This window comes from Diplotaxodon limnothrissa, linkage group LG17 (genome assembly GCF_057381915.1).
Source record: "Diplotaxodon limnothrissa isolate DT_005_m linkage group LG17, D_limnothrissa_male_GT1.1, whole genome shotgun sequence".
Taxonomy (NCBI): domain Eukaryota; kingdom Metazoa; phylum Chordata; class Actinopteri; order Cichliformes; family Cichlidae; genus Diplotaxodon; species Diplotaxodon limnothrissa.
Window position 1 is genome coordinate 16,976,147 of NC_140612.1, and position 11,339 is coordinate 16,987,485.

The window sequence follows — 11,339 nt, forward strand, 5'->3', positions numbered from 1 at the left end:
AAAATTAGAAGGTGATGCATTTGTACTGTACGCAGCATTTCACTCAGTGTTGCTGTGATTTGCTTTTTCATTGCACTGCTGGCAAATTTTCAATAAATCAATTCTGGCAACCATCCGACTTTCCTGCTGTCTAACAAAAATGCTTGTTAATGTCATTAACAATAATATTTAACACTAAATTACACAGAAATACAATGTTTTTGCACATTTTGCGGCATGTGTAAATAAATGACATTATTAGGAGCTAGGCTACTTCCAGGCTATTTTTTAAAAAAGGACACATAAACCTTTGTAAACATAAGAACCATATGACACAGCTATAGCCGAACATTTTTTCCAGTTTCTACATCAACAGCTAGTTAAATTAAAAGTGTTTTCAAATGTAAAATGAAATCTAATAAAATGAACCAACATTTTTTTGGCTTTTTCAAAAAAAACTTTATTACATTAGGTATTTTTTACAATATAACAATCTTCCGGGCATCTTCCTCTTATAGTTTAGGTGGTCCAGCAAGTTTCCATCCCTCCATCTTGCCCACTTTTGTAAAGAAAGCCAGTGTTCCAAGACCCAGGCACGCAGATGTACCAGTTATAGCACTGTGAGCTGGAGACACACACACAGACACAGCACACAGTATGATTTTAATTAGGCAAACCAAATGCTACTGTAGAACTGCAGAGACATTTTCTCTGTTACTGAACAGAATCTAACAGTATGTATGATCCCTGAAGGAAATCGGTTGTCCAACATGCACAAACATTTGACCACACAGCACATTATTAATGTCTTTGAAAAGCAGCTTAGAGATGGTGGTGACTCAAAGTGGAGCCAATGAGCATCGTGAAGGGAATCAATAAGAGATATTGATATTAGAATCAGAATCGCTGAATTCTTATCAGTTCCCATCCCCACTGTGACTTTAAATGAAAAATGTTCAGAACAGATTTAATTAGCCATAACAAGCCGTCTACCATCATCACCTGTTAGTGATGATAAGAGTCACTGCAATTCCTAAACTTCTCATTAAGCAGCATTTCCTCAAGCAGCAGAGCGGAGTTTACACAAAGAACTGGGACTTACTCTAAGATTTAAAGAAAGTATACAGAAAACATATCTTTAAATTCTTGTGAATTTTATATTTATATATTCTTCATACTGGCCAATAAGGGGTTTTTCTTTTGGCCACAATCCATTGTGCTATAAGAAATAGTGCAGAAGGTCCACAGCTGTGATTCTCAGCAATAAGTAACACAAAAAAAGGGACTGTTTGAAACTTATGCAGACGTAGTAAGTATGATCAAGTAAAATGTCATTTAGAATTACACTCCAGTGCAGTCCAAGTTCATTTTAGTTATACAGCTGATTATTATTGTGGCACATTAGCACAAATATGCTCTAAAGAGTGTAGTGTGTTAATTGCACATCACACTTTTTATTTAAAAAGGACTAACTTTTGTTGTGTTCCTGAAAAAAATAAATAAAATTTTGAATTCTTGTCTAGTCACATCTGTCAGGACTGATACTTACTTCGTGCTCCCAAAAAAATCCCCGAGGCACAGCCGCCGATAAAATAATTCAGCGGGTCGTCTGGAGCTTCACGGGCCTGAGCACTGAGACATGTTGTCATTCCAAAGATGGCTCCCATGGCAGCTGAAAACAGGAAGACAATTTCCCTCATTATTTCAGTCATCCAAAAAAAAGAAAAAAAATTATGGGATCCAAAGATCAGCAGCTAAAACAGCTAAACCCACTACAGGACTGAACATAGAAAATATATCCTTGTTGTGTACTGCAAACTAGAGCAGGCGATATGACCAAAAATATTTATCACGATATACATTTGAAAATTTGCGATAACGATACAATTGACGATATAATTGACACTAGACAAAATACTTTACAACTCCACAACTTTATTGGGGCGATCGTGGCTGAAGAGTTGGGAGTTCGCCTTGTAATCGGAAGGTTGCCGGTTCGAGCCCCGGCTAGGACAGTCTCAGTCGTTGTGTCCTTGGGCGAGACACTTCACCCGTTGCCTACTGGTGGTGGTCAGAGGGCCTGGTGGCGCCAGTGTCCGGCAGCCTCGCCTCTGTCAGTGCGCCCCAGGGTGGCTGTGGCTACAATAGCTTGCCATCACCAGTGTGTGAATGGATGGATGACTGGATATGTAAAGCGCTTTGGGGTCCTTAAGGACTAGTAAAGCGCTGTATAAATACAGGCCATTTACCATTTACCATTAGTGCAAAAAAAAATCAATGTATTTTCACTTAAACAAGCAGCTGCTTTTTTATGTGCATTAAAGTTATATATAAAAAAAAAAAAAATCTAACAGTGCAAATGCAAATCCTTGCTGACAGTTTAACCAAAAGGCATTTCCAGTGGAAATTGGCCGACATATCCTCAGCATAACCATGTAGAATATCCACAAAATATAAAAAGAAGTCTCTCACACACACACACACACACACACACACACACACACACACACACACGGTAATATTATGTTGAAGCACAGTACGTATCACTCCGCGAGGCTCCTGCCTACGGTAGCCGTAATGCTCCGACAATCCATCAAGCGGTGCGGCTTTGTAGCTTAGCAAAGTTGTACAAAAACATTTCAGATTTTCGAGCGTCGTGTATGACAAAATCGTTTCGAGGTCAGTAAACACAACCAGAATTCATACATAAGTCACACGGGATTATAAGGGGCACTGTCGATTGTCAGAAAAATCAAAGGATTGATTTTAAGTGTGCCGTATTTTCCAAAAAACACGGTAATAACGACGGCCCGCTAGCATGCTCTACCAAAAATAGTGCTTTGTTGTGTATCTGACGGACGAAAGCCAAACCAGTTCCACACCACTGAAGTTGCAGCTTTTTCACAAACCAATTCTGGTTCATCCGTTCCATTCAACGATCCGCTTTCGCCCTTCTCATACACCGTGGTTTTTCCACGATGTGCGTATGAAAACAAAGGCACAACGCATGCGCGTTCTACCCATATTCTATCGCGATATTTAATTTTCTTATCGTTGCCCAAAATTACACCGGTATTACCGTGAACGGTATGATATGGCCCAGCCCTACTGCAAACCTGAGATTGAATTTTTGACCATTCCTCCAGAAGCGCATTTGTAAGGTCAGACAAGACCTGGCTCGCAGTTTCTGCTCTAACTCATCCCACAGCTTGTCAGGTTGAGTTGAGGACTTTGTCCAGGCCAGTTAAGTGCTTCCATGCTAAAGTCGCTCATCCGTGTATTTATAAAACTTTGCTTTGCGCACTGGTGCACAACTGGAACAGGAAGGGGCCATCCCCAAACTATTCCTACAAAGTTAGGAGCATGAAAACGCCCAAAATTCTTGTATGTTGAAGCATTAAGAGTTCCTTTCACTGGAACTAAGGCGCTAAGCCGAGCTCTAATGACTGAATGAATGAATCTAATGATTATTCTATCAGTTAACTGGATAAGAAACACCGGTGTTATTAAGAGCATTAATGAATATTCAGCTCCATGTTAAACTATGAGACCATCATCATCATCACTGCTGCTGCTGCTGTTTAACAGTCTTTTTGCTGAAACTCTGGGGTGTGTGTATGCGCTCAATGTCAAACTTTTTGATATTTATATGCTGTTCCTAAATACGTTTGTATGCAGGTCTGTTTTCAGTCGAAAATGTGGGTCAAACAGTCGCGTTTAACACGTCGGCACGCTACAGAGCCGTGTATTAAATGAAGCATCGAAGCAAAGAATTTGTCTTATGGATGTTTTTATAATTGAATTACTCAAATTAGTCAATGAATCATTGCAGCCCTAATACCACCAACCGTTGACTGTCGACTATTTATCAGTGACCGGCATCCTATCACGGCATTTCTGCACTAGAAAAATAATTTACTGTTGTAAATTCAATTAGTTAGTCAAAGAAGTGACGATATTGAGTGCAGTGATGTTCAAGGAATTAAAAAACAAAACCACAAAAGTTGTGTTCGGAGGGTTTTTTGCACTTAGAATTTTATTGCCATCAGGGCAGCACTTCACACTAGGGCTGCACGATTAATCGTTAGAAAATCGCGATCTCGATTCATGCTTATGTGCGATCTCATTTCCTAATGACAACGATTTAAAAAAAAAAAAAAAAAAAAAAAGACGACGACGATTGTACCGCATTTTGATCCGGGACGTAATCTGCATGAAAACAAGCGCTCACTCTTCCTGCTCAACAAATGACGAGGGCGGAGCCTTATACCACGTGATACAGAAGCTGTGCCGTGTGATGCTTAAATTAGCAGGGAAAAAACAACGGAGAGCACGTCAGGGATGACGAGAAAGTGACAGGAGAAAATCCGTCCCGGTCAGCCACCCAAACATCAATAACGGGAACCTTATACAGCGCTTCCCTATACCCGTCGAACTCCCGCAGGCACAAAGAAATTACGGAGGCTATCACTTATCACCTGACCAAAGATGTGGCTCCCATCAAGACTGTGCAAAACGAGGGATTTTGGAAAATGATCAACACCCTAGACAAACGCTACACAGTGCCGTCCCGCAACTATTTTTCTATTGTTGCACTACCTGCTCTATACATGCAGTGTCGAGCAACGGTGGAGACGGAATTTCAAGCAGTACAACATTTTGTGGCAACCACAAAACGTGAGACATTTGTTGTTTTTATGTTTATTTATTGTTTTTATGTTCAGTCTCAACTGTTATGAAGTTGATGTGCAGTTAATAAGTGCAATAAATATTTATACTGGAAAAGAAAATCGTGAGAGAATCGTGATCCAAATTCTAAGCCAAAAAAATCGTGATTCTCATTTTATGCAAAATCGTGCAGCCCTACTTCACACAATTATTTAAAGTATGGAATCATAGAAAATCACTGTGTATAGATAAAGAACCTTACTCAGTCGTTGTTGATGATAATGTTATCATCATCATCATAATTATTACTATTATCATTATCACTACCTGTGAATCATTACAAAAGTGACGGCAATTCCTAATCTTCCCAGTACTAAAGAAACTGGAAAAATCTCAGTGCTTCTGACCTTAAGGAGTGGAGTTTTCAGACATGCAGACAGATTTAACATAAACCACATACACTGAAGTTCTTGTGGAGTTTTGAATGACAATACATTTACCCATGGTAACTGTTGAGTTGGTAGCCCTCTGTAACGCTGCCACTGCAGAGTCAGGTTGGAACGCCACTATGTGATAAGCTGAACCAACCAGCCCTGAAACACACAAAACAAACAAATTAAGAAACTTTAGAAAAACAAAAAAAAAGTCAGTTTTGCTGTAGGGCTGACAATCACAATCACTTTAGACCAGCTGGTATGAAGGAGTTTAAATTGACAGCAACTTGTATTTATTTATAATCAGTTCATTCTGATCACTCCCAGTGAAAATATTCTGCTGCCGTCTTTTTCTTAGTGCTGCAGTCTCTAAACCATACATCATAGCAGGTCTCACTAAAGTCTTGTAAACCTTCCCTTTCACCTTTGTGAAATCCTTCTGTGACAAATGACCCCTGACACTCATCTTTCCACCCTGTTGTACTGCGTGTTTTGCTGTTATCCTCTCCGTTACTTTCACCATAGAGGACCTCTTAGAGATTGGACGTTCCTCTGGGTATTTTCCCCTGGTTTTCATCGACCCTGACGACCTAACTGAAATTCTGGTTGGAGGTGCAGCAGCACGCCACTGCCCAAGATGCAGACGTGGCCAGCGCACTGGTTCGCTCATCAAGCTGCGCCAAGGCTCCAGAGCGGTTGCTTCGCTCATGGCCGCAACCTCGTCTCGGTCCCTTGTATTTCTACCTGTTGTTAAATTGCAACAAATAAAATATCTTTATAAAACATGTTAAGTGGCTAAAAAAGATTTATTAGAATATAGAACACGGTCATTAAGATCAGAGGTCTCAAGGAATTAGCAGTATTATATTAGCAGAAGACGTTTGAACTGAAAAGGAAAGTGGATGACGAACGCTGACATCGGAAAGATGGACACTGCTGTATTTCTTTGTTGAGTTGGGTGTAGGTGATGTGCCTTTTAGGTAAGGAGAAACTTGCTATTCTGAAGGAATATAATCTCAAGCGTCATTATGCGACTAAACATGGAGAGCATTATGGAAAGAACAAGGGAGAGGAGAAAATGAGCCAAACAGCTACAAAGAGGACTACTATCCCAGCAAGAACTTTTCCACAAAGCCAGTAAGGACACTGATGCTGCCTTCAAAGCAGGTTATGTGATTAGTCAATTAATCGCTAAGGTAGGGAAGCCATTCAATGAAGAGGAAGAAAGAAAAAAAAAGTTTGTTCAACAACGTTGCTGTCGGCAAACAACGTGGCAGAGCGGAATAATACATTATCAAGTAATATCTATGAACAAAGGTCGAAGTTTCACTGCCACTCCGTGGCGCTTGATGAAAGTACTGACAATGCTCAGCAATTTTCATCAGAGGTGTTGATCATTAGTTTGAGGTGACAGAAGAAATGCTGAGTTTGTGTCCCATGTATGGCCCAACCAAAGCTAGAGATATGCGTCAGCAGCTGAGCAGTTTGGTGTGGCATGAAACAGACAGAGCACTGTCCAGCTTTTTGCAGACCCCTTCTCAGCTGATGAGCGTGTCCCCAGCATGCTGCAAAATGAACTTACCGACTTGCGGTGCAACAGTGAACTGAAAACTAAGTTCCGAGAGGCACAGGGAAAAGCAGACCAGATTGCAAAGTTTCTGAGAGTTCCCTTCATCCTTGCAAGAGCTGTCCAGAGTTTTCAGTCGTGTAATGCCCCTTTTTGGAACCGTGTGAGAAACTGGTCTTGACAGTGAACTTTAATAAAAGCAAGTACAGTTCAAGGCTTGTTACTACGCAAACACTCCAGAGGGCTTCCAATGAGATGACAGTGCCAGCAGTGGTCGCCAAGTCATTGAAGTTTGAGACCTGTGAGTAAGATGGTTGCGAAACAGGTCATTTCTATATTTTATATGTAGCCCCTTCGTAAGTCACGTCGTCAAAAGCCTATTTACCAATATAAGCAAAAATATTACAAACACAGAAACATCGGCAATCATTTTTTGGGAGATTACGACCTGGTTATTCCACAAAGCATGTGTGCGTCAACCTATTAGTTGAGCATGGCGCTATTGTCACGGTCGTTGGTTGTTCGTGTAGTCTAACAAAACAGTCACGTACAGACTTCATATTGACCGTGTCTGATTTTTGTATCGAGGAAACGCTATGGCGCCATGTTCATCTGTATTGTTTCATCGCCCATTACTATCTCAAGGTATTCTAGGTTGTAATTTAAAAATCTTACAGTACTGGTTTACGTGATTATCTGCTGAGCTGAAGCAAACGCACCGCTAACTAAATAATTCACTGAACGTTTGTATTTTAGGAAACCCAGGTCCATCCTTTAGCAAAAGCAAACCTAGCCGTATGTAGCTTGCTAGGCAATCTTAATCTGCAAGTTCAAAAGCGTTGACTAACCCACCACACAGATGACCTGCTTTCACGACCCTGCACAACATGACTTGCAAGTAATTATGTCACCAACGATAGTTACCTAAAGCCGTGCCAAGTTTCGTAGTAATCCATGTTTTTTCCACACAGTCTGTACCTTCCGGTAGGTCCCAGTACCCCATTTCGGACTTATCAAGGACACAACTCGAATTCTCGCGAGAATTGCTCGTGTGGTTTTTGGCGTCTGGCGAACCCACTGGTGCACTGTCGACACCTGCTGGAGAGTGAAGTAAGTACACTAGCACTAGCATATAACTAGATTGCAATGAATAGTTGTAATGTCTACGGAAGTATATTTTGCACTGAAATTATATAAAATAATCTTTAAAGAAATACACAGGATGCGCATATGAAATACGTGACTAATTTACTCAACGCTTCATATACTCTTCAGTATATCAGGTCGCTGTGTTTTAGATGCTCTGCAAAGATCAGACTGCAGAAAAGATATGTTACATCTGAAAACATTTAACAAAAAAATAAATAAAAACACAGTTAACTAGACTAACTAACCAATAATCATCAGCAATTTTGAGCAAACCAACACCATCACTCATTAAATGACTTGTCAGCCTGCAATAGATATGACATGACATCACGGTCATTTTGTAACAGTGTGGCTATGACAGTGTTGTTTAAAGTACAGACAATGGTTTGAGTGGAGACTCTCTTTTTTGTTCTTAACACTTTCTCTTAAGCTCTTTATACAACATACCTTTGCTTCTCTCTGCAGCTGACTGACAAACTAACAACAGCACAACCAAGAGTAGCCCACAGACAAGTTTTTTTAATACTGCCTTCACCTGACAACTACTCTGCAAACTACCACTAACAGAGAATATAACATACAGTATCATAGGAAGGAAAAGTAGGAAGAACACAAGCTCACTGAAACTCAAGTTGTTCCTGATGAAAACCCCTACCCTTCTATTTTTAACCAAAAGGTACGAGTCTACATAACTTTTCAATTTACTTTATTGAAAATAAACAAGGAAACAGCAACATAAAACAACAAGATATATTTTTTTACTGTTCATAGCAACATGACTGAAAACATACACGGACACATACCTTCTATGCTTCTTTCATGCAGTAGTAGCATAACAAAATTCTACCTTTCACTGCAAAAATGCCCCTAGCATGCTCAGCAACTAATATATAAAATTCATCAGTAGCCATAGTCAAGGCCATTTTCTTTTATGTGATGGGTATGCCAAATCATGAAAGGACTCACTAAGATCCAAGAAGCCAATCAATGTCTGCTGTTTTGAAATGTCTGTTTCTGCCTTACAGACTAAAATACTGTCAAGTTCAGCAGTATTTCCAGAAGTCTCTGTTTCAAGGGGGATTAAAAACTGAACTGGTGTGGACATTACCCAAGTACAACTCAATCGCAATTCAGTTGGTGATCCCTGACATTTTGCAGTATCACTTAAGAATAAACAAAAAACAAAACACAGACACATAACTTATTTTTTATGGATACTGTAAGAGTATGCTTTGCATTTGCATATAAAAAATCTTATTTCTTCTTCCACAAGTGGCTATATTTGTCCACTTTGAAATCATCTTCATACTGGACTCCTGTTTGTTTTTGAGGCTTCTTCACTTCTCTTTTCTTCAGCCGTACTCGACGTTCCTCTTCTGACAGAGTAGACAGATTTACCGGCATCTTTCAAAACAGATGAATAAAATAAAATTAAAAACAACACATCAGCTCACATAAGCAAAATATTAAGTGACATGCTCACTGGCTTCTGCTACAGGACCTGAGCAATTTGTTATTTTTTTTTTATTATCTATTGAGTCTGCTTTCCTCTTATTAGCATGTGGAGGGCTGGGTTTGGGTTGTATACAGTAGAATGTTGGAAAAACTAACTGTAAATTTCTTTTAGACAAATACATACATTATTCATATTAGGGGTGGGGGAAAAAATCGATACTGTGTAGTATCGTGATATTTTGTTTGCTAATAATGTATCGATACAGGGACAGCAGAAATCGATATTTTGTTACAAAAAGGTTTTTGTGCTCTGACTTCAGAGCATGTTGATCCTTTTTCTGAGCAAGAATCCTGACATTCCTTCACTGTCCAAATGGGTTTAACTTTTTTTATGGCAGCAATAAACATGACAGTTTACTTATTTTAATTTAAGACATGTTTTATTTTAATTAAGTTTAAAACTTTTTTATTTAATGTAAAATTATATTTTGTTTTAATTTACTTTTAAATTCTTCAGTTGCTGAATAGGCTGCATAGTTTTCATAAATTGCATAGTTCAGAATAGCTATAATTGTACCAGATGGTTGCATTCAGTTAAGTTGGACTAGACTGTAATAAAAACCGTTCAGTTTGTCAACAATAAAACTGACTGAAACGAGAGAAAGACTGAGTGTGAGACTTTGTTATTAGAGAAAATGAATATTGATAAAGTTTACCTTTATGTACAGAATCTGAATATCGCAAAATATTTTTAAAAATTGCGATAATATCGTATCGTGCGTTAAGTATTGTGATAATATCGTATCGTGGGATGTATGGTGATTCCCACCTCTAATTCATATATGCTCATTAAGTCATCTAACTGAAAAATGACAGGTCTTAGAAAATAACAGTGATGATGTAATTTACATGATCTCTTCTTTTTTGCTTTGAGACTGCACATCTATAAGACTCATGACAAACAGCAAGCCAGGGGATTACTGGCTTTTAGATATGGTAAACTAACCATTATGATGCGTCTGGGTTCTTTGTATCTGATGCTGACTGTTGACCCATCAGGACGGACTAACATCACAGGATACATCCTCTCGTATCTCTGCCGACCACAGCATGCAACTGACGCTCTGTTAGAGTTAAGCTGAGGAATCTGAGTGTGGAGCAGCTTAGCCTGGCCGTGCCGATGTGAACGGGTGAACAAAGGCCAAACACAGCTGCCTATACTGAAAGACGAAAGAAAATCAGTACAGACACATAAAAAGCATGCCACAGACAAATCCAATCTAAGCAACACTTTTCTCTTTTCCAAGTATAACGTTAACATTAGCCTCCTTGATTGAACGGAATTTGAAAATGACTCTTCGTCTGAACTAAGAGAGTTTAATGTTTAAAAAACAAAACCAACAAAAGAAATAAATATATTTGTAAACATGAATACAGCAGTCTAACCTTGATAACGAACCACGTGAAGCACAAAGTTTGGTTATAAACATGTCGAGCATTGGAAAGGTTGCTAAACTGTGACAGGAAACTCTTCAATAGAAGGTCGGACACAGGAGTTGATATAATAAAGGTCCCAGTGAAACAGTATATGGCCCAAAAACGTTCCGGGGCGAGGGGATTCTGATTTTCGTTTTCTGTTACGATTTGGTACGATGTTACTCATGCTTCCCAAATGAGTATTTTATAGTTATTGACGTAACTAAAATGACATTGAAGTCAAACCTGGTGGTGGTGGGTTGGCTCCTTAAATCGCCGAGGTGTTCAGTCATCTTAGCGTACCAATCAGATTAGCATATATTTAATTAATAATTATTAAATGTACGCATTTAATAATTCGCACTCTAGAATAATTCTGTCTTGTGTGGAGCTTTCAATTCAGAATACAGACGACAAACGGTAAATGAATGATGTTTATTTAACGTAAGGACATACGGTTAGGGTTACTGCTGGTGTTGCAGCGTATGTGTGCAGTCAGTGTGCTGCATACATGCCGATCTGACAATGTATGTTGACTTGGCTGCAGTGGGGATTGAATAAAATAAAATACATCTTGTTCCTGAACGTCATTAAACAATTCAATCCACTTT

At 39.1% G+C, this 11,339-nt stretch overlaps 2 protein-coding genes across 2 annotated transcripts; both read right to left on the reverse strand.

Annotated features, from left to right (window-relative positions):
* Nucleotides 1-423: 423 nt before the first annotated feature.
* ndufa11 (NADH:ubiquinone oxidoreductase subunit A11) lies at nt 424-7,687 on the reverse strand. Its single transcript, XM_085376258.1, has 4 exons — nt 7,573-7,687; nt 5,148-5,240; nt 1,529-1,651; nt 424-604 (listed from the first exon to the last, which is right to left on the reverse strand). The coding sequence occupies exons 1-4, from the start codon at nt 7,649-7,651 to the stop codon at nt 492-494; spliced, it is 408 nt and encodes a 135-aa protein (XP_085232384.1). The 5' UTR covers nt 7,652-7,687; the 3' UTR covers nt 424-491.
* An 887-nt stretch (nt 7,688-8,574) lies between these two features.
* Nucleotides 8,575-10,780, reverse strand: mrpl55 (mitochondrial ribosomal protein L55). Its single transcript, XM_085376196.1, has 3 exons — nt 10,699-10,780; nt 10,259-10,472; nt 8,575-9,201 (listed from the first exon to the last, which is right to left on the reverse strand). Exons 1-3 carry the CDS (start codon nt 10,749-10,751, stop codon nt 9,052-9,054), a joined length of 417 nt encoding a protein of 138 aa, XP_085232322.1. The 5' UTR covers nt 10,752-10,780; the 3' UTR covers nt 8,575-9,051.
* Nucleotides 10,781-11,339: the final 559 nt, after the last annotated feature.

What these genes read in the sequence shown, in the direction of transcription:
- mrpl55 (XM_085376196.1), bottom strand. Translation starts at nt 10,751, where the DNA reads ATGCTCGACATGTTTATAACCAAACTTTGTGCTTCACGTGGTTCGTTA. An exon ending in TCACGTGGTTCGTTATCAAG is followed by an intron (nt 10,473 to 10,698) that starts GTTAGACTGCTG and finishes TTCGTCTTTCAG; the next exon opens with TATAGGCAGCTGTGTTTGGC. An exon ending in AACCCAGACGCATCATAATG is followed by an intron (nt 9,202 to 10,258) that starts GTTAGTTTACCA and finishes CTGTTTTGAAAG; the next exon opens with ATGCCGGTAAATCTGTCTAC.
- ndufa11 (XM_085376258.1), bottom strand. Translation starts at nt 7,651, where the DNA reads ATGGGGTACTGGGACCTACCGGAAGGTACAGACTGTGTGGAAAAAACA. An exon ending in GAAACTTGGCACGGCTTTAG is followed by an intron (nt 5,241 to 7,572) that starts GTAACTATCGTT and finishes TGTGTGTTTCAG; the next exon opens with GGCTGGTTGGTTCAGCTTAT. An exon ending in GATTTTTTTGGGAGCACGAA is followed by an intron (nt 605 to 1,528) that starts GTAAGTATCAGT and finishes GTGTGTCTCCAG; the next exon opens with CTCACAGTGCTATAACTGGT.